This window comes from Monomorium pharaonis, chromosome 4, assembly GCF_013373865.1.
Source record: "Monomorium pharaonis isolate MP-MQ-018 chromosome 4, ASM1337386v2, whole genome shotgun sequence".
Lineage (NCBI taxonomy): Eukaryota > Metazoa > Arthropoda > Insecta > Hymenoptera > Formicidae > Monomorium > Monomorium pharaonis.
Genome location: NC_050470.1, coordinates 31,128,245 through 31,146,091, shown reverse-complemented (window position 1 = coordinate 31,146,091; position 17,847 = coordinate 31,128,245). Strand labels below are relative to the sequence as shown.

At 35.1% G+C, this 17,847-nt stretch overlaps 4 protein-coding genes across 4 annotated transcripts; 1 reads left to right on the top strand and 3 right to left on the bottom strand.

The window, feature by feature from the left end:
* Positions 1 to 3,982: 3,982 nt before the first annotated feature.
* Positions 3,983 to 5,388, bottom strand: LOC105830161 (peroxiredoxin). Its single transcript, XM_012669336.3, has 3 exons — positions 5,102 to 5,388; positions 4,717 to 4,940; positions 3,983 to 4,633 (listed from the first exon to the last, which is right to left on the bottom strand). Exons 1-3 carry the CDS (start codon positions 5,144 to 5,146, stop codon positions 4,174 to 4,176), a joined length of 729 nt encoding a protein of 242 aa, XP_012524790.1. The 5' UTR covers positions 5,147 to 5,388; the 3' UTR covers positions 3,983 to 4,173.
* A 502-nt stretch (positions 5,389 to 5,890) lies between these two features.
* Positions 5,891 to 9,358, bottom strand: LOC105830171 (negative elongation factor A). The gene is made up of 6 exons (XM_012669347.3): positions 8,897 to 9,358; positions 8,053 to 8,485; positions 7,543 to 7,974; positions 7,265 to 7,464; positions 7,084 to 7,183; positions 5,891 to 7,006 (listed from the first exon to the last, which is right to left on the bottom strand). The coding sequence occupies exons 1-6, from the start codon at positions 9,104 to 9,106 to the stop codon at positions 6,774 to 6,776; spliced, it is 1,608 nt and encodes a 535-aa protein (XP_012524801.1). The 5' UTR covers positions 9,107 to 9,358; the 3' UTR covers positions 5,891 to 6,773.
* Positions 9,359 to 10,570: 1,212 nt separating this feature from the next.
* On the top strand, positions 10,571 to 14,205 carry LOC105838456 (cellular tumor antigen p53). Its single transcript, XM_012684030.3, has 3 exons — positions 10,571 to 10,960; positions 11,106 to 11,337; positions 12,287 to 14,205. Exons 1-3 carry the CDS (start codon positions 10,881 to 10,883, stop codon positions 13,010 to 13,012), a joined length of 1,038 nt encoding a protein of 345 aa, XP_012539484.1. The 5' UTR covers positions 10,571 to 10,880; the 3' UTR covers positions 13,013 to 14,205.
* On the bottom strand, positions 13,803 to 17,605 carry LOC105838455. Its single transcript, XM_012684029.3, has 4 exons — positions 16,816 to 17,605; positions 16,443 to 16,662; positions 15,229 to 16,080; positions 13,803 to 14,524 (listed from the first exon to the last, which is right to left on the bottom strand). Exons 1-4 carry the CDS (start codon positions 17,061 to 17,063, stop codon positions 14,276 to 14,278), a joined length of 1,569 nt encoding a protein of 522 aa, XP_012539483.1. The 5' UTR covers positions 17,064 to 17,605; the 3' UTR covers positions 13,803 to 14,275.
* Positions 17,606 to 17,847: the final 242 nt, after the last annotated feature.

The following is a 17,847-nucleotide window of genomic DNA, read 5'->3' as shown; positions in this document are numbered from 1 at the left end:
AACCCCAAGAGACGAGCACCGGGGACCCCCCTGGGTCCCTGATAGACTCGTTCTTCAATACAGCCTAGTGCATCTGTTCCTTTTGAAGAGGACGAATGACTTCGACAATTAGAGGAGCAGCAGCAGCAGCAGAAATCCTATCGAAAGACCGTGCGCGCCGCTCAACCTGCGTCTTATTTCTCGCTTACAATGATCGGAATCGCCGAGATTACACGATCATACATCTGCGGAGATATAATTATCCGATCGAAGATGTAATAGAGACCGCGGCAGTCTCGGTTAACCCTAAGGAGCACGAGTGAATTTAACCACGAGTGCAACGTGAACAGATAAAAAAAAGTGCCAATAAAATGAACACGATTATCTTACTGAAAAAATTATACTTAACTCTATTTACTTTTAAATGAAAGAAAAAATTAATAATCCGTTCAAAGTAAAAAAACACTACTTTTTTCATAATTGTTAAAGATTACAAACAAAAAATGACAATATTGCGTGATTAAAAGCTATCTTATTTTAAAAAATAATAATAATTCCTTTAAAATGTAAAAAATGTCATATTTTTTTAGTTTAATAAATAAAAGTTACGAAAAATGAAAAATATAGCAAAATGTATTCAAGAATATCGCAATCGCATCCCATTCTCGCCATTGTAGCGGTCGAGGATTAACGTTAGCACGCAGTCAAACATAATTGGCTCTCTGTTTGTGTTCATAGAATTTTGCTGCAATTAAAGCATTTGCATAATGCGATGGCGTGTCGAGAGTATCTTTTCATCAAACTGATGAGCAACCAGCTCGCTACAGTGCTACGCATATTATATGTATACACGAAGTGATAGATTGTCGGGGACGGACACGCTAAGGGGTTTGTTCGTTTAATACTCATCCCTAACTATTCAAACAGCATGTTGCGGGAGTATAACTGCTTGCTCGTATTCAAATCAAGAGCCGGCAAATGCTACTTTTTTTCTTCCTATCTTATCAAACCTAGCGGCAAGCCTTAAATGGACCAAGCACAAAAGAAAAGAAATAAATAAAAATTCTCTCTGTAAAATATGTTGTTACAGTTTGCGCAAACATCTCCACTTTACAGTTCTGATTTTCTTTATGCAAATTAATATAAAAATGAATATTGTTCGAGTGTACGTCAAACAATAGGAACAACGTCAAACACGCCCGGAGGAAAAAATAACAGGCGTTTTTATCGCTACACATTACGCAAGGGTTGTTCGACTGAAAGACCTCTGTAGAAAATCGGAAAGCCCCGGCTTTAAATTCGACCTGATTGCTGGCAGCGTCGTGATTACGAGGCGCAGCCCGCGCGCGATCGGCGCGGTTCGCGGTTGAACGAGAGTGCTAAACGACACCAATAAGGAAGTAATAGCAATACGCGGGGAGGCAGAGCCGTGGCTCTCGACGGACCGGCGAGAGAAGGGGCGGCTTCCGCGCGCAATTACGGATTTTGAGTGACAGATGCTCGCCCAGTCGGCAGTCGGAAGATTAAAACAAGTAATCAAAGTCCCGGTAGCCACCCCGGGATGGATATGGATGGATGCACGCCTCCAGCCCCCTCCCGCGTTCCACCCTTCTGTCACCCTTCCGTGCTTGGGCTCCCCTCTGATCCCGCCACCCGTTCATCCTCCCCTTTCGTCGTGTCTCCTCACTTCGAATCCCCGTACGAGTTCCGCTCCTCCTTTGCTCATCTTACTCCCTCCTAGAAGTAGCAAACCACCAAGGGTAAGCCCCGTTACTATAATATCCACCTATAGCCGTCATCAAGGCGCGCCCTGAATGCTCCTTTAAGAAAATGTTCCTTTCGCGAGCAGTCGCGTAGGAAGGTTATTAGGCATCTTGAAGAGGCTGGGCGAGACCGAGCAGGGGGAGGGAAAAGAGGACTTGGGATGAGTTATATTCAAACGACGCAGGTTCTCTATCATGCTTAAAATGCTAAAGACATGCCCAACGTGTCGGCAATAGGGATTCCTCGGAGGCAAAAAGAAATCAACGAAAACGGCAACCATTATTATCATAATAATATCAGTATGTTAAACATACTTAAATCAGAATTAAGAACATAAACGTATTTCTCGTAAAAGTTTAATTATGAATGTTAATTTAATAACTCTTTCGAGATCTTTAAGATTTTTGGAGTGAACCAATTAAATCTAATGGATGAGCTATCGTTGCAAATGCGAAATAACGATTTTGGACAGAAATAAGAATTTGTATAGCGCTCAGTAAGATCGTTTAGGGTACCATCGCCAGTACAATTAGGACCCGAAACCTTACTGTTACGCGCTCGATTGTCCCACAATGGAAGGACCATAAACCAAGGGCGGTGGACAAGAAATCCCTCGATTAGACTCGGCAATACAATGCCGATATAATCTGACCACTTAATCGGCAAAATATAATAGTGAATTGAACGATTACGTTTGCAATCTTGTACCGGTGGCTACTGGAATACAAAGCAAGTTATTTAAGTGAGAAACTGAAGATAATATTGCCCATGGTTTGAAATATGCTTTTGAAGTACTAATAAAATCATAAATCAAGAACGCATTGCATATTTGCAAATGGCTTTCTATACAAAATGAAAATTATATAATGCAAAAAGACAAATATAAGGAATATAAGTTATATTTGTTTTAACATTTTTGTCAAAACTTGATTGTCTTCGCACGAAAATATTCTCCCAAAATAATATAGAGAAATGAATACAAAATCCTACTTTTTCTAATAAAATTTCCTTCCTTCCATTTTATATTTTGCAACGATAACAAGGCCACACTACTGCGACATACGACTTGTTGACACACGGCTGTGTCGTGAGACGCGAATGTGATTAGTCTTGAGATTCTCATGCGCGCGGGGAAAAAGAGGAGGGGATGACGAACCAAGATTGGATTTGGCGTGGGGATGATGCGTAGGGAGGAACGAAGGATGAGCCGTTTATCTCAAGGCGTCGCTTTTCGGTTTTTCTCCCTCTCGCGATCTCCCGACGCTCTCGCGACTCGTCCCAGGCTCATCGCTTTCCCGAGAACCACAGCTTTCATCTCATCTCATCTCATCTCATCTCATCTCATCTCATCTCATCTCATCTCATCTCATCTCTCTCTCTCTCTTTCTCTCTCTGTCTCTCTCTCTCTGGTTACCTTATCCTCCTTCCTCGGGGGCGTTTCCCGAGACTCCGTGGTACCCCCGACGCGGATATATCCTCTTCGCGAAATAATAAGCTCACTCTACTAAATTTATCATGAGCAGCCTTTAGAAGCAGCAGCCTCCACCAACAACGCGCGTCAGCTTATCTACCTACTGATATTGTAATGGCTTTTAATTCCGTCATCTACCTTACGCTGCATGCGTTCTAATTATCTTATGGCATCAACTCGTGTGTGTGTGCGTGTGTGTACATTCTACTTTATGTACCCCTCTTTACCTCCTCCTTCCTGGCATTTTGAAGTAATTTTAGCAGCCAGCGCCAATTGTTCATATACAGCGCATTTTGGCGTGAATTGAACAGTCCTTAAACATTATTTACTCCAAGTGCTTATTAAACATTTTATATTATGTAAAAACTAAATTAAAATTATATTAAAATATAAATCTAATAATAATTATCAATTACACATTCGTATAATTTACTAAATAAAAACAATTGTTAATTGTGACAATCTGCAAGTAGAAGGCTACAAGTAAATATTGGTTTTCTAAATATAAATATAAATGTTATATCTCACGTATCCATTAACTTAACGACAAGAAATAAAAAAATGTTCGCAAGATATCCCACGCGTTATCTCCCATTCAGAAAAAAATCACATTAACCAATGTGATTTTTCCTTCATGTGCATTAAAATTATCTATATCAGTCAAGTAAAATGCTGTTTTTTCTTACTAACCACTTAATTTTGAGACTTTATGCAAAATCCATACACACAACAAATATAATATATGTATGGAAGGAACATATAAATAAATTATTTTATAATAAAATGTATAATTTTTTCAGCTTTTGTTCAGTTTATACAATCAATTGCAACATTAATTCTATTGCATTATAACCATCATATATTATATTATATTACCATAATCAATCAGGTATATTACATTATAATCTATTGTGTGTGTATGTGTATATATCCCTTGAACAAAACCCCTAAATGCATGCTTAATTAACCGATTCAAAGTATTGTTTGCTATCTTTTGGGTTCGGTTTGATGGTTTTGGAATCTGGTTGCCAGTTTGCAGGACATACCTCACCATGTTTCTCAACAAACTGGAAAGCCTTAATCAATCTCAATGTCTCTTCGACACTCCTGCCAACTGGGAGATCATTGACGCAAAACTGTCGAAGAACTCCTTCCTTGTCTATGATAAAGAGACCTCTGAGTGCAATACCCGAATCTTGCAGTAAAACATTATAGTTACTTGATATGATCTTATTAAAATCACTCAAAAGAGGATAACCCAAATCTCCTCCCAGGCCACCTTGTTTCCTCGGGGTGTTAATCCATGCTAGATGACTGAAGTGAGAATCTGTTGACACTCCGATCACTTGTGTATTCAGAGCTTCAAACTCTGAGATCTTTTCACTAAATGCAATTATTTCCGTTGGACAAACAAATGTACTGAAAATAAAAAATAACAATTTTTTACTATAGTTATATTAGATGTATTTTAGAAATGATAATCGAGACAAAATTATACGTACAAATCTAATGGATAGAAAAACAAAACAACGTATTTTCCTTTGTAGTCGCTCAATTTGATTTCCTTGAAGTCACCTTTAACTACCGCAGTACCAGAAAAATCCGGGGCGGGTTTCTGAATCTGTGGCCAATCGCCAAATAGTTTTGAACTTACTGTAAAATTACGAGCATTTTTCGTCAACGATGTACTGTCAGTTTTTGCCAGCAAACTAGTTGCAGTAGTAATCTGCAAACATGCTCAGATTTAAAAAATGATAATCGTAGTTTTATTTGTATAGAGACGTTAATGCAATGCAGAATTAATCACATTTACATGCGATGAATCAGCGAAATTGAAACTTAATCGAAACGTATGACAGAATACATTATGAAAATTTGGTAGCTTACCAATGTTTCACCTCGTACACGCAGCGAAGCGAGTAATCGAAACATTGTAAAAATAGCTACTCTAAATTTATTGTTGTAGTTGTTTGTAAAATTCACAGAATCGTAAAACTAAAGAACGTAAAAGTTTCGCCAACCTTTCACCGAACTCGGAAGCTCTAACCTGCTCCAACCAGCAATGAGATTCCGGAATAAAAAGGTTATGAAACACTTTGAGATGGGGATGCGTATATATATATATATATATATACATATATGTGTATATATGTGTGCATATGTAGATAGTGCTCAGCATAACTCTACATATTTGATTTAATCGTATGCAAAATATTTCGAGTTTTGTATAATAGAAAATATTTATAAAATAATTTCATAAAAATAATTATAAAATTATAAAAATAAAAATTGCCAACGCTTAATTTAAATAAAATGGAATTATGATCCCTTGTCTATATATTAAAAAATACTATAATCTTGGAAAATTAAATCTTTGAAAAAAAAATTATTATTTTAACATATGCAAAATGGTTGAAAAGTAACAACATGAGTGACAATTGAATGTAATTAACATAAAAAAAAATATATATTTATAAGCAAAACACATAAAACAGAAATATAATCATATGTTTATTCAAATAACAATATTATAGAAGTCTTATGTGTTCTTTCTTATTAAAATATACACATATGTATATATATATATATATATATATATATATATATATATATAGATTCATGTATATATGTATATGATAGATTTCAATATAACAGTAGATACTATTAAACAAATAATTGACTATTCACATATTATTTCTATCAAATTATATATAAACTTGAAATAATATATAAGCTATATGTATAAATCATATACATACTTATATGAACGCGTGTTAAAGGAGAAACTATTATTAAACAAAGACACTCGAAAAGTAATTTGGATGAATTTTTTAAGGAAAATCTCAATATATAAAAATTATCAAAATTTATATAATACCGTGCAACATTTCTCTAAAATCTCTAAAATCATAAAAATTTGTATACTACGCCACGATACTCAAAACTCTTAAATTTCAGCAAAGTACGTTTAGAAGCATAAAGCTTGTTCTTTGTCGCTGCACTGCTGTACTGGTGCAATAAGTTAGAATGGGAAAAAATATTTCTGTCTTATTCTAGCTTATTGCACCAGTGCAGCAGTGCAGTGACAAAGAACAGGCCTATAAATTCCAATGTAGCAGTTCTCGGCGTGACCCAGGATTCTAGAACGTGGACTCGACTGCTGGCCGACCCCTCTATTTTTTTCATACAGAATTTCAAAAATTTAAAGAACTATATCTTACTGCAATGAATTCTAAAGCAAAATTTACAACTTTTTATAACTTTCCAGATTATGTCCTAAGAAGTGGAAAAATTGGCTTTCCTTTGTCAGACGAAAATTGTTGCATGGTATAATTGATTCAAGAAAACGGAAAAATTAATTATATAGGAATGACAATTCCACAATTGAAAGTCGTTATTCAACGATATTCTTGTTAAATTTTATGAAAACGTGAATTACTGTTAATTTAATAACGTCTTTATCAATCCATTAGAAGACGTAACAATGTTCTCCAATAACCACAAAGCTATACTTCATATACATATAGATCCTATAATATAGTAATTTGAACAAGTCTTTTCAATTGGAAGCCGTCGCAGTCGCGTTTGGCGCAAGAGTGGACGTTGATGTAGATTCCTCTGTCACAATACGCCGATTTTTCTTTATCCTCTTCCACTCGCCATTTGTGTAGTTCATTTGAAAATGAGTTTCGACTAACATCGGAACAGTTGTTCCATCCGATTGTGTTACTTCTTCTATATTTTCCGAAAGCATCACTGTGACTATATTGCCCAATTTTGGACAAGGATTGTCTGTAAACGAAACAACCGATAATATTACTTAAATATAATTTATAAAAAAGAAAGATATATGTAGAAAATAGACATACCTCTAGAACCAGCCATAAAACCTAAAATAAGGGCCTTTTCTGGACGCGTTACTTTATTCGCAGTTCTAAACATTTCTTGCGCTTCCAGCATCTGTTCTCGCTGCAACCCGATAACAATAAACAAAGTGAAGATCATACGTTTACAGCAATATATACAAATTAAAATTTACTTATAACTTACCGTAAGAGATAAGCCCTTTCTTGGGTTAGCTGCCGCATTAGGCTGTGTGGTAGTCTGTATACGAATCTGCGTGACTGTCTGAGCCGGTCTCACTGTTTGCACAGCAACTGGCGTATTTTCGACAGGTGTTATTACTGTTGGTGCAGCTACTAGTACAGTAGTGGTAGGTGTTGTAGTAGTGGTAGTAGTTAACGTAGTAGCTGTGTATAAAAACCCAAGATCATTAATCAAAATTCAACTAAAAAACGTGATAATTATAACTGCAACATTATTCTTACGTAGTGTTTGCTGTGTAGTTGTAACAACCGAAACGCTGCTTGGCGTGCTCGGTGCAGAATAGGGTTGGGCTGTAACCACTGCAGCTGGCGCGACTGGTGTAGCAGGTGGATTTATCGAGGCCAATCCTTGCGCGTACTCCGGAGTAGTCGGCGTTTCTGGCGCAACCGGCGCAACCACTGAGGCTGCTGCTGCCGCAGCAGCCGCTTGTGCTTCTGCGACTTTCTTCTGCTGTTCCTCCATCTCCAACATCTTTTTTCTCTTCTTTGCTTGCGCATATCCAAGAGGCTGCTCATTAATATCCAGTAATTTAATACCGCCATCCTTTCGCATTCTATTTGTAATTGATGTTCTATTAGACATAGAAGTATTCGTAAGTGATGGAGATCGAAAGCCACTCGTTGGAACTCTGCTTGGAATTCCTTTTAAAGGTGCTGAAAAGTTCGAGTAAAGGCCATGCAATATATTGCAAAAATAATGATTATAAAATGCAATTATAATTTTATACTTACTTGTATCGGTCATTTTTCTTGGCATTCCTCTACTTCTCACTGGCACAGTGGGAGCTGTACTCTTTTTGAGATTATTAGCAGCATCAGTGCTCTTCTGAAGCAATTCTGCTCTCAAGGTTGCACTTTTTGGTTTTCTCTTGAGAGTAAAATGTTTGACTGGCGAGGGTTGCTGGCCTACCACTGAAGTCAATGCAGTCTTGTTAAGATAATGACACTCCAAAGGAAGCATAGCAGGATCATTCTGCTTCTTTAGAAGTTTCCGCAAATCATTGACTAAATCGCCAAAAATTGGTCTATGTTCATCCAGATCAGTGATGTCTGTATTTAGAGAACCAGTTGATGGAAAGGTTTTCATCGCTTCGGATAACATCGATACCCACAGCTCACTATCCAGAGATGCAACTTCAATGATCTCTTCCAGTTCCACACGCCACTATTGTCACACAAGTTAGCACAACAATAAAATTTTAGTAAAATAAAAATTAACCAATTAAAAGAAATAAGAAAAATTTTAGTCCCATTACAAGATTTTTTAGTGACATACTTAGACAAGTTAAATTGTGATATATATCTTAAACAAAAATTACAATTTTTCAAACTTAACAAATAAGATAATCGTAGATTCTTATAAATATTAGTGTTCTGCGCAGTTCTTATACTAAGCATTTCAAAAACATCGCATAATTATGAAAAATCAAATAAAATAACAGATACGCATAAACAAATAAGAGCGAGATAGAGAAACATAAATCTCTTATCAATTTCAACTTTGCAGAAGACAAGCATATTTCAGAAGAAAGATTTTTGTCGAAGATATAAAAATATCAAAATAGAGAACACTTACCTCTTCAACATTGCGTCTGGGTATGTGAAAGAAGGACAAGAGTAGTTTGAGCTTGACCTGCGTTTGCAGGTCGGGAAAACAATCCTTAATATTCCGCAATACCTCAGCATTAAGTTGTGAGCAAATTGAGCTGCCAGTCCAGCTATCGTTTGACGTACCAAGCTTATTATGTAGCCACAACGATGTATCACTGTCCCTCACATTCGCCATATTGGAGTCGTTTGCTTCCGGCACGTACCGTACTTTGCTATAGTGCGCCACTTGTGATTCCCGCCACGAAGTCAACGAAGCAACGCGCGTGCGCGCGCATATTCCAAGGTCTTAGGGTGCGTTTCCATCAAGCGCGTCACGCGCGCGTCATCCTTCGTGTCCAATCAAAATGTCCTATTTTATTATGATAATAAATATAATGGATGTTTTGATTGGACGCGAAGGATGAGGATGCTGTCCCATGTGGTTTACACCGAGCACTTGGTACGCGTATCAAGGCTGTGTTCCAAAATTCACTGCCAGTACTGAAAATTTATAGTATGTGTAACGTGGACTATAGATTTTCAATACTGGGCCCCGATTCTTGAATTCATTCGCAAGAGAAACGTATTCGCAAATTCTGTTCTTACAGAAAAGTTGAAAATTTATTGGCTATCGTATAGCTTTCAACCAATAAACTTGCAACTTTTCTGTTAGAGCGGGTTTTTGCGCATACGTTTTCTTGCGAATGAATTCAAGAATCGAGCCCCTGGCAGCGAATTTTGGAACACAGTCCAAGTAGTGAATTTAAGCTGATCAGCCAACACATTCACTAGTTATTAAACACATTCACTAGTTATTTACTATTTGATACGCGTACCAAGTGCTCGGTGTAACTAGTGGTCTGTTCTTTCTAGCTGCACTGTTGCACTAGTGCAATAAGTTAAAGTAAGACAAGTATATTTTTTCTTATTCTAACTTATTGCACCAGTGCAACAGTGCAGCTAGAAAGAACAGACCATTGGTCTATGTCTTTAGTTTCGGCTAGAGATACTATAACAGATGGTCTGTTCTTTCTAGCTGCACTGTTGCACTGGTGCAATAAGTTAGAATGAGAAAAAATATACTTGTCTTACTTTAACTTATTGCACCGGTGCAACAGTGCAGCTAGAAAGAACAGACCAAGAGATTCGCCAATGTGCCGTCTTGGGGTAAAACCGGATATCGGATATGACGTTTTCGATGGCGGTTTACTCTGTTTTCTTTTGACAGGTGACAGATTAGATCGGCTAGGCTTTCTCTGTCAGTTATATCTATCTTTCTCTCTCATACTTCTGGTTATACCCCAAGCGACGGGAGCCAATCAGAAATCGTTAACGCATTGGCGAATCTCTGTTATATGGTTTGTTCGCGTCGCCATGCTCCGACATGCTCCTACTCACTCCAACGCTTTCTAATAGGTTGGCGTCATCGGAATCAACGTATTGGAGTGCGTTGGAGTGAATAGGAGCATGTCAGAGCATGGCGACGCGAACAAACCAATAGTATCTCTAGTTTCGGCAAGTCACAGCAAGCGCTTGAATTCTGATTGGTCACCACATGCGTTTGCCGGAGCTCACCGCATACATGGAGTCTTAAGGCCATCACACAATGCCAGGCAACAGGCAATAGGAATAAGAAATAAAGAAAGAGAGAAGACGAGCCTTTCTCTCTTTCTCTCTTTCATTATTTCTGTTCCTATTGCCTGTTGCCTGGCATTGTGTTTAGGCCCTTATGCAAAAGTGTGTGCGAGGGGCCTTATGCCATTTCGTGTGTGATGGTCCTTACGGAAACTGGGTGCCACAGGCCTAATTTGTGGTACTGTGGCTCTTAACTTGAGAAAAAACAAAGGACTCTAGAGTCTAGAGATTATAGCCAGTACGTACCGGTTGCAAGCTACGCAATTATAATCGAGCGGTGCTTGTTTCGATTGATACTTTATTCTTCGATAAATTTTTAACTGAAAATTGCAAGGATGCTAGGCACAAATACTTATTCTCAAGAATCTTCGTTGATGGATGATGAAACGTACAAGGTTCTAGAGCAAGAAACTTTGTAAGTAATTTTTTAAGTAACTGTAAATAATCGAATACTGTCTAACTTGCTTGTTATGCCGGCTCACGATTCTGTATCTTGATTGTGCTTTTTTGCACGACGAAGATAATCCCAGCTAACTCCTTTCTTGTTTGTTTTCTCAAAGCGGAAGTAACTTGCCCATTCTGGAAGATCTAAACGAGCTAGATATCCCAGAACAGAAGCATGAAGTACCCATTGAGCATTTAGTCTGTTCTTCTCTGGGAAAACGGTCAATAAAAAGACAGTTAGAGGAAGATATTTACTATTCAACCTGTAATCTTGCAAATTCTTACGATTGTACACGTCCACTGAATTTTCAGTTTACTTTTGGAGACGGTGGAGGTCAAGACTGGGTGGTGAGTAAACTTCTTGTATAATTCCAAACACATATAGTAAACTCAGAATTTATTATAATAAAATAAAATAAAATAATTATACAAAGAAATTAAAAACTTAATATTATAATTGTTAAACTTAATTTTGTATTTTTAAATTAGATTTAAGTCCATTGTTAAATGACACATACCTACTTGCAGATAAATTCTGCCTCTTGATGATAAATGCAATTAGTTTATAATCCCGGTTATATACTTTTTGTATGGAATATTCTATATAAACTGTAAATAATTTTTAAGTACCATCTTGCTCATGTACTTATGAGAGGCTAAAGATGATAAAGAAATATAAAAGTAAGAGCTTGCTTAGAAATCATTAATTATACTGTTAAAAGAAGTTTATTGTTTTTAACTGAACTTTTTACTCAAATTTCAGTTTATCTTTTCTTTCTTTCTCTTAGGGCTGGTTTCGCAAACTCCAGTTAAATTAACCGGCCAGTTATTCTATTGGAATTGACCAATCACATTTGTTAATTTTACTTAATGACAAATACGATTGGTCAATTCTAATGAAATAATCGATCGGTTAAGGTAACCGAAGATTGTGAAACTGGCCTTTAATATTTAAGAGAAAACAAAAAAAGATGATCTATGTAAGAAATTCAGTTGAAAAGAGCAAACCAAATGTATAAATCTGTTTAGGTCTGATTACTTAAATTTTTTAACAAGTAATCATAAAATTAACTTATCTATACAAGAATCATATTTAAACAGATTTTGTATATTTTGCAAGGGTAAGCTTTTATGTGGTAGATAGATTAATGTTAAATTTATCAAGTGTGCATGATTTTTTCTTAACAATGATCTAAGCTATTTTAGAAAAGCTAAAACTGTACAATTTTATATATATATGTAAAATTTATAAATTACTAGTATTTATATATAAAATTATTTATATTTCTGCATACAGTACAGTTCAACATTGAAAAAATTGTTTATCAAAATGGAAAAGACACTACCCTTGCGATTTACGTGGGAACCAGCTGCATCTGGGTTATTCTTACGCACACAATTAGTTTATGCATTTGAGCAACACAAAAACGACCCTGTGAGACGATGTTACAATCATACTGCTGCAACAAATTTTATTAACCAAATGCCATTTATGACGGCTGACAAACTTAAACACATAGTTCATTGTGTTAATCATGCCAGCAGTATTTATGTAAATGAACAGGACCATTTGTCTGTTTTGACACCGCTTGTTGCACCAGAGCCTGGCTCGCAGTATGTGCCTATGTGCTTCGAATTTTTTTGCAAAAATAGTTGCCAATCTGGTATAAATCGTAGAGCAACAGAGCTATTATTTACTTTAGAAGATGAAAGAAAGCAAGTTTTAGCTCGTCAAACATTGGCAGTTAAAATATGTAGTTGTCCTAAACGAGACAAACGAAAAAGCGAAGCAGAATTGGAAGAATCAATATCTGTCACACGTGAGCTTGCTTTAACTAGCACAAGTTCAAAAATGCCTTGTGATAAGCAAGTTTATAAAGTCGAACTAGAGATCGTTGGCAAAGAGAATTGTTTGGAAGTTTATAAATGTGCATATAATGTAATGGCTGGTCAAATGGTGAAAACAGGACAGAAGGAAGTCTATAAGCCATATATGGATAAAATATTGCATAAAATACCTTAAGATCATACATTGTTTTAACGCATAACCCCTGGAAAATGATTCCAAATTTAAAATCCTCTTTTAACATTACTTTTTATTCCATAAAAAAATCATAGATTATAAGTTTTGGCAAATTCAATGAATAAGTTTTATGATTATTACAAGTTTTAACAGAGATTATTAAGATTTTTTTAAATTAGAAATGTTACTTATTAGTTTACTATTTAATTAGTGATACTAGTTAGTTTTTATTGATTTTTTTATATGCATGTGATTTTTTAAATATAATTCGATGTTCCTGTATTATTTACTTGCATGTTACTTTATATGTTATGCGATGTTAGAATTAGAAATGTAATGCGACAAAAATTTAGAGGAGTTAAGTTAAATTTAAACTCAGGATCCCTGAGACTGCAAGGCTAGCACTCTAGTGTTCTTATTTCTATTTTGATCGCTGAATCTGACTGATTAAAATACAATTTTAAGTATCTTTCCGCTTACAGAAAATTCAAAAATATATAAATTATAGAATACTTCGAAAATTATTTTAAAAATTAATTGGAAACCATACAAATATTTTTTCTCCTCTAATTTTGATGAATGTTAGATGTGTAGTGTAAAACAGAATAAGAAAAACTGTTTTTAATCAATTACTCTTACATCAAAAATATAAAACATATCCTTAATAATAATAATCTTTTGTGCATGTTCCTATATAAATATTAAATACTAAATCTGCAATCTGTAGAATAAATATCTTTTATTTTAAGCAATAATTTTCTTAATTTTTTAATCAATTTTTCTTATTTTGTTTTTCAAGAACTTAGTTTGGTATGTTATTTGCGAATTTTAGGATGTACAACATATTGTTATATGTTTGAATTAAGATTTTAAGTAAATACTTTTATACTATATTTCTAAGATAATTAACCCATTTCCGCTGGATTGTCCATTGTTGGACACTTGCGTATCTTGGCCACACTTCGTGAGAAAGAAATCCCATAAATACATTTCTGGTGGTAAAAAAGGTTGCTCTTTCCATTTCTGACTTTAGTTTTAACGTATAACCCCTGGAAAAATTAATATGGCGGCTCCAATGGGGATGAAAGTGAATCGACTTTTCTCGATATTGCGGAAATGGGTTAACATAGTATGATATATTATCACTCGTTAAATTGTCACATGAATAAAGACTTATTACTTTTTTCATAAAATGTTTTAATTTTTTTATGCACTTTATGTTAATAATAAATTGTGAAGTATAATCGACATATATTGTTTTCTTTACATGTACAATCTATCGTATGCTCTATATTCTGATATTTGTATTTCAATAGTCTTCAACAATAACGCGTTTGGCAATGGAGCAATATGCTGCGAAGATAATATCGCAGAATCTTCAAGACTTGCTACGTGTCTTCGTAATTGTACTTCTATACCATTGTCATCCCATGCGTACAGTGTCCATTCCCATGTGCTGCTTGAATGCGCCATCTTGGTGGGATTTGTCATCCAGGCTATTTCCTCTTCGTACTATGTATAAAAATATGATTTTTACATCTCTGTAAGTAGATCGTCCGTGCATTTTTGTCAATTATATAATGCAAAGATTTTTCAAGTTAATAATGGCTTATATATTGTGCATTTTTGCAAAACATCTGGACTTCTGGAACAAATCTCAATATGTTTAAAGTTGGATATAAGTGCTGAATAAAAATAATCGAATATCTCGGTTGAGATATTATTTATCTCTTCAAATGTGCTCTATCTTATTCCGTTTCTATTGCATGCGTATATAAATTGTATCGATAAAAAATGATTCGTTTTGCTTAATCTAAATTTAGTGTGTTTAAAAATATAATTATTACATGCAATTCTTATATCAACATGTATAAATACTTTCAATTGAATTTTAACAAGACTGATAACATCAAATTGTAATTTATTCTATAGGATGTATAGGTAATTAAACTATACGAAAAATTATATTTAGATAAATATTCAATTTGAAAGAAATAATTTGGAACAAGAAGTAAATATTCTGTCTATGTCGACAGAGATGCATATAATTGAAACGATTGCGGAATGATACAAACTTAATTTGAACTGAATTTTTATCATCTCTTATCATTTTTGGGGACTTCACCATAAGGATTAAATAAAATAGAAAATACAGTTTTCACACACACATAAATGCGAGGAGAAATTATTGCATATTAAAGTTAAAGATATTATACCTGGAAGAAAAACATATTGTTTCCGTGGTGGAATATGTAAAGAGCATTACTTCCGAAAGGAAGCGGAAGCGGGAGTCTTGCATTTGCAGAATAAAAATGAACCTGCGGCACCGTGTGAGTCTTGATGTGTTCCAGCAGCAAATCTGACGGCACTATTTCTTTGCAAGATTTCAAAAGCGGACACGTTAGTTGTATGCAAGACACAGAATCCATGGAGCCGCCCCAGATCGGCGTCTGGGGCAAACTCAGCGATTGCTGACTGGCATTTTCCACAGATGATTCGACAATCTGTGAAGAAGGGTCACTGATTCGAGTTTTGCTGTCTCTCGACAATTCGCCGGTACTGGCTGACTTGGTGCGATTGTTCAACGACAATCGTACATCCAAATTGTTAACATTTGTCACTCTAGCAGGAGTCGCAGCTTCTTCCGACATTTCAGATACTCGAATTAGATTATCAACGGAAGCAGCTTTCTCTCTACCTCCGAGCAACAATCTGGCCAACAGAAATTGCCTTGGCTTCAACGTAGCACAATTGTTCTTTGATTGGTTTACAACCGGAATTTCTTGCTTCTTTCTACTTTTACCGAACAATTGATCACGCAAGTTACAACGATCAGTTGTGACAGATGTCTTGTCTACTGTCTCGTTATTATCCATATTAAAGGCGTCACGAAGTACTCTTTGCAATTTATCCGCAAGAAGACACCGGCCCTGGCCGAGCCGAACTCTGCAGATCGGACAACGCGTAGTCTTCGGTCTACAGACGACGCATAGGATATGACCGTGAACACATTGTGAGACTGGAGGCACAGCACTTTCTAAGCAAATCGGACATTCCAAGGCGCGGACCTAAAAAAAGAGGAAACTTTACGACAAATAGAAGAGATCTTAAAAACTACATTCAATTAAAAAAAAGAAATACTTTTATTTTTTATCAATGTATTAAAACTATTGTTCTTAAACGGAGGGCAAAAAATCATGTTTATGTGTAACACACAGCTTACAGTTCAATAATGAACTTGGGATTATTAATCATTAATGATTAATAATTACTAATTAGCTGCATTGTTAATGATAGAAAAATTGATAATGAAAGAATTAATAATTCGAGATAATTTCGAGAAAAATCGAAATTTGTAAATAAAAATGATCTATAAGAATAAGAAAGAGAAAATAGCCCAAGTTTTTTAAATTACAAAATGCATACGCACCGTTCCTGATAACGCATTTGCTAGGTTTCTGGCTACATTTGGAAGTGGACCTTTTAAGGCTAGCCCAATATCATTTTGTCCTTCTTTATGATGCGCGTATCTCCAAACAAAAAAATATAAATCTCGCACACCTTCCTTATTATGAATTAAAGTAGCGACGTCTTTAATCTTTAGACCTAACAAATCGGTGTCGTCAATGCCCAATAAACAATCGCCCGCTCTGATTAAATATAACGAGAAAATAATTTATATAATGTATAATTCTAACGAATATCTATATATGTTCAATATGTAATACATATTGAACTATTACATATACATTTTTGTTTCCACAATATATTTTTGCATGATAAGTTTTAGAATTAGAACTTACCGCAATCCTGCTAAATCGGCGGGACTATTATTCTCGACGTAGCTGACCCATGGATATGGATCCCATTTTGACTTGGTCAAGTGAAATCCGCAAGGTTTACCATGTATATATGACTGTGCGTTGATTTTCTGCATTTTAAGGATCATCTTTCCCGGTGGAAATGAATTCATATCTTCTTTAGGAGGAGACGTTACGATCCTTACGCCCGCCGCTTCCATCAAGATTTCAGAATGCGAGAGATGTGACATATTTCTTCGTACTTGATTATTATTATTACGATTTTGTTTTTATTATATTATACATACAAAAGGGATATAAGATATAAGAATACTCTTCAAACTTTGATTTCACTTTTCAACGATATGAAATTTGAATGGAGCGCATAACGTTCCCGGATAAATATTTCGAAGTAATCTTTTTCAAATATAATAAAGAAAATTAATTCGCAATTTTTTATCCATCGACTTTAATCACTCGATGCGTGTTAATTCATTTTGATCTTCGAGGTACCTTGAGCAAGAGTAGTACTGTTGTGGAAGCATTGGATCACGTTTGATCTCTTGGCGAAAAAGAAAAGTCACTCCAGTTGTTTACCTTCACCCATTTACGTGCTCTTGACATTGGATCTTACGTCATGTTACGATGACACATACACCGTTTTATTTCCTTTTATTTTAATATATAAAAACTTTTAAATAATATTTTTAATAAAAATTGTATTTCTTACAGCTATTTAATTTATATAATACATATATACATACACGGCAGTCTTTATATGGAAAGTAATTAAAAGTTTTTAATCATTTATAACAGCAAAAATTAAATTAATGATATTATATACTAAATTATAAGTTTAATTAGTAGTAATTTATAAGAGATGTGCGTTAATAAGTTATTAATGCAATCCTTACGATACATTTTTAAAATAGCAGGCAAGTGTAATAATACACATTTAATATATACTTGACTTTTACATTTGTAAAGAATTAGTTTTCGAGTAGAACAAAAAAGTATAGGGCAATGCATTATGTT

Bases quoted from the DNA above. Each gene is read 5' to 3' on its own strand.
- LOC105830161 (XM_012669336.3), bottom strand. From the start codon at position 5,146: ATGTTTCGATTACTCGCTTCGCTGCGTGTACGAGGTGAAACATTG. The intron at 4,941-5,101 runs GTAAGCTACCAA...GCATGTTTGCAG, and splicing joins GTGTACGAGGTGAAACATTG to ATTACTACTGCAACTAGTTT. The intron at 4,634-4,716 runs GTACGTATAATT...TTTTATTTTCAG, and splicing joins TTTTTCTATCCATTAGATTT to TACATTTGTTTGTCCAACGG.
- LOC105830171 (XM_012669347.3), bottom strand. From the start codon at position 9,106: ATGGCGAATGTGAGGGACAGTGATACATCGTTGTGGCTACATAATAAG. The intron at 7,975-8,052 runs GTAAGTATAAAA...CGAACTTTTCAG, and splicing joins AAGAAAAATGACCGATACAA to CACCTTTAAAAGGAATTCCA. The intron at 7,184-7,264 runs GTAAGTTATAAG...ATCGGGTTGCAG, and splicing joins GAAAGGGCTTATCTCTTACG to CGAGAACAGATGCTGGAAGC.
- LOC105838456 (XM_012684030.3), top strand. From the start codon at position 10,881: ATGCTAGGCACAAATACTTATTCTCAAGAATCTTCGTTGATGGATGAT. The intron at 10,961-11,105 runs GTAAGTAATTTT...GTTTTCTCAAAG, and splicing joins GTTCTAGAGCAAGAAACTTT to CGGAAGTAACTTGCCCATTC. The intron at 11,338-12,286 runs GTGAGTAAACTT...TTCTGCATACAG, and splicing joins GTGGAGGTCAAGACTGGGTG to TACAGTTCAACATTGAAAAA.
- LOC105838455 (XM_012684029.3), bottom strand. From the start codon at position 17,063: ATGTCACATCTCTCGCATTCTGAAATCTTGATGGAAGCGGCGGGCGTA. The intron at 16,663-16,815 runs GTAAGTTCTAAT...ATATTTAATCAG, and splicing joins GCCGATTTAGCAGGATTGCG to AGCGGGCGATTGTTTATTGG. The intron at 16,081-16,442 runs GTGCGTATGCAT...CTCTTTTTTTAG, and splicing joins CAAATGCGTTATCAGGAACG to GTCCGCGCCTTGGAATGTCC.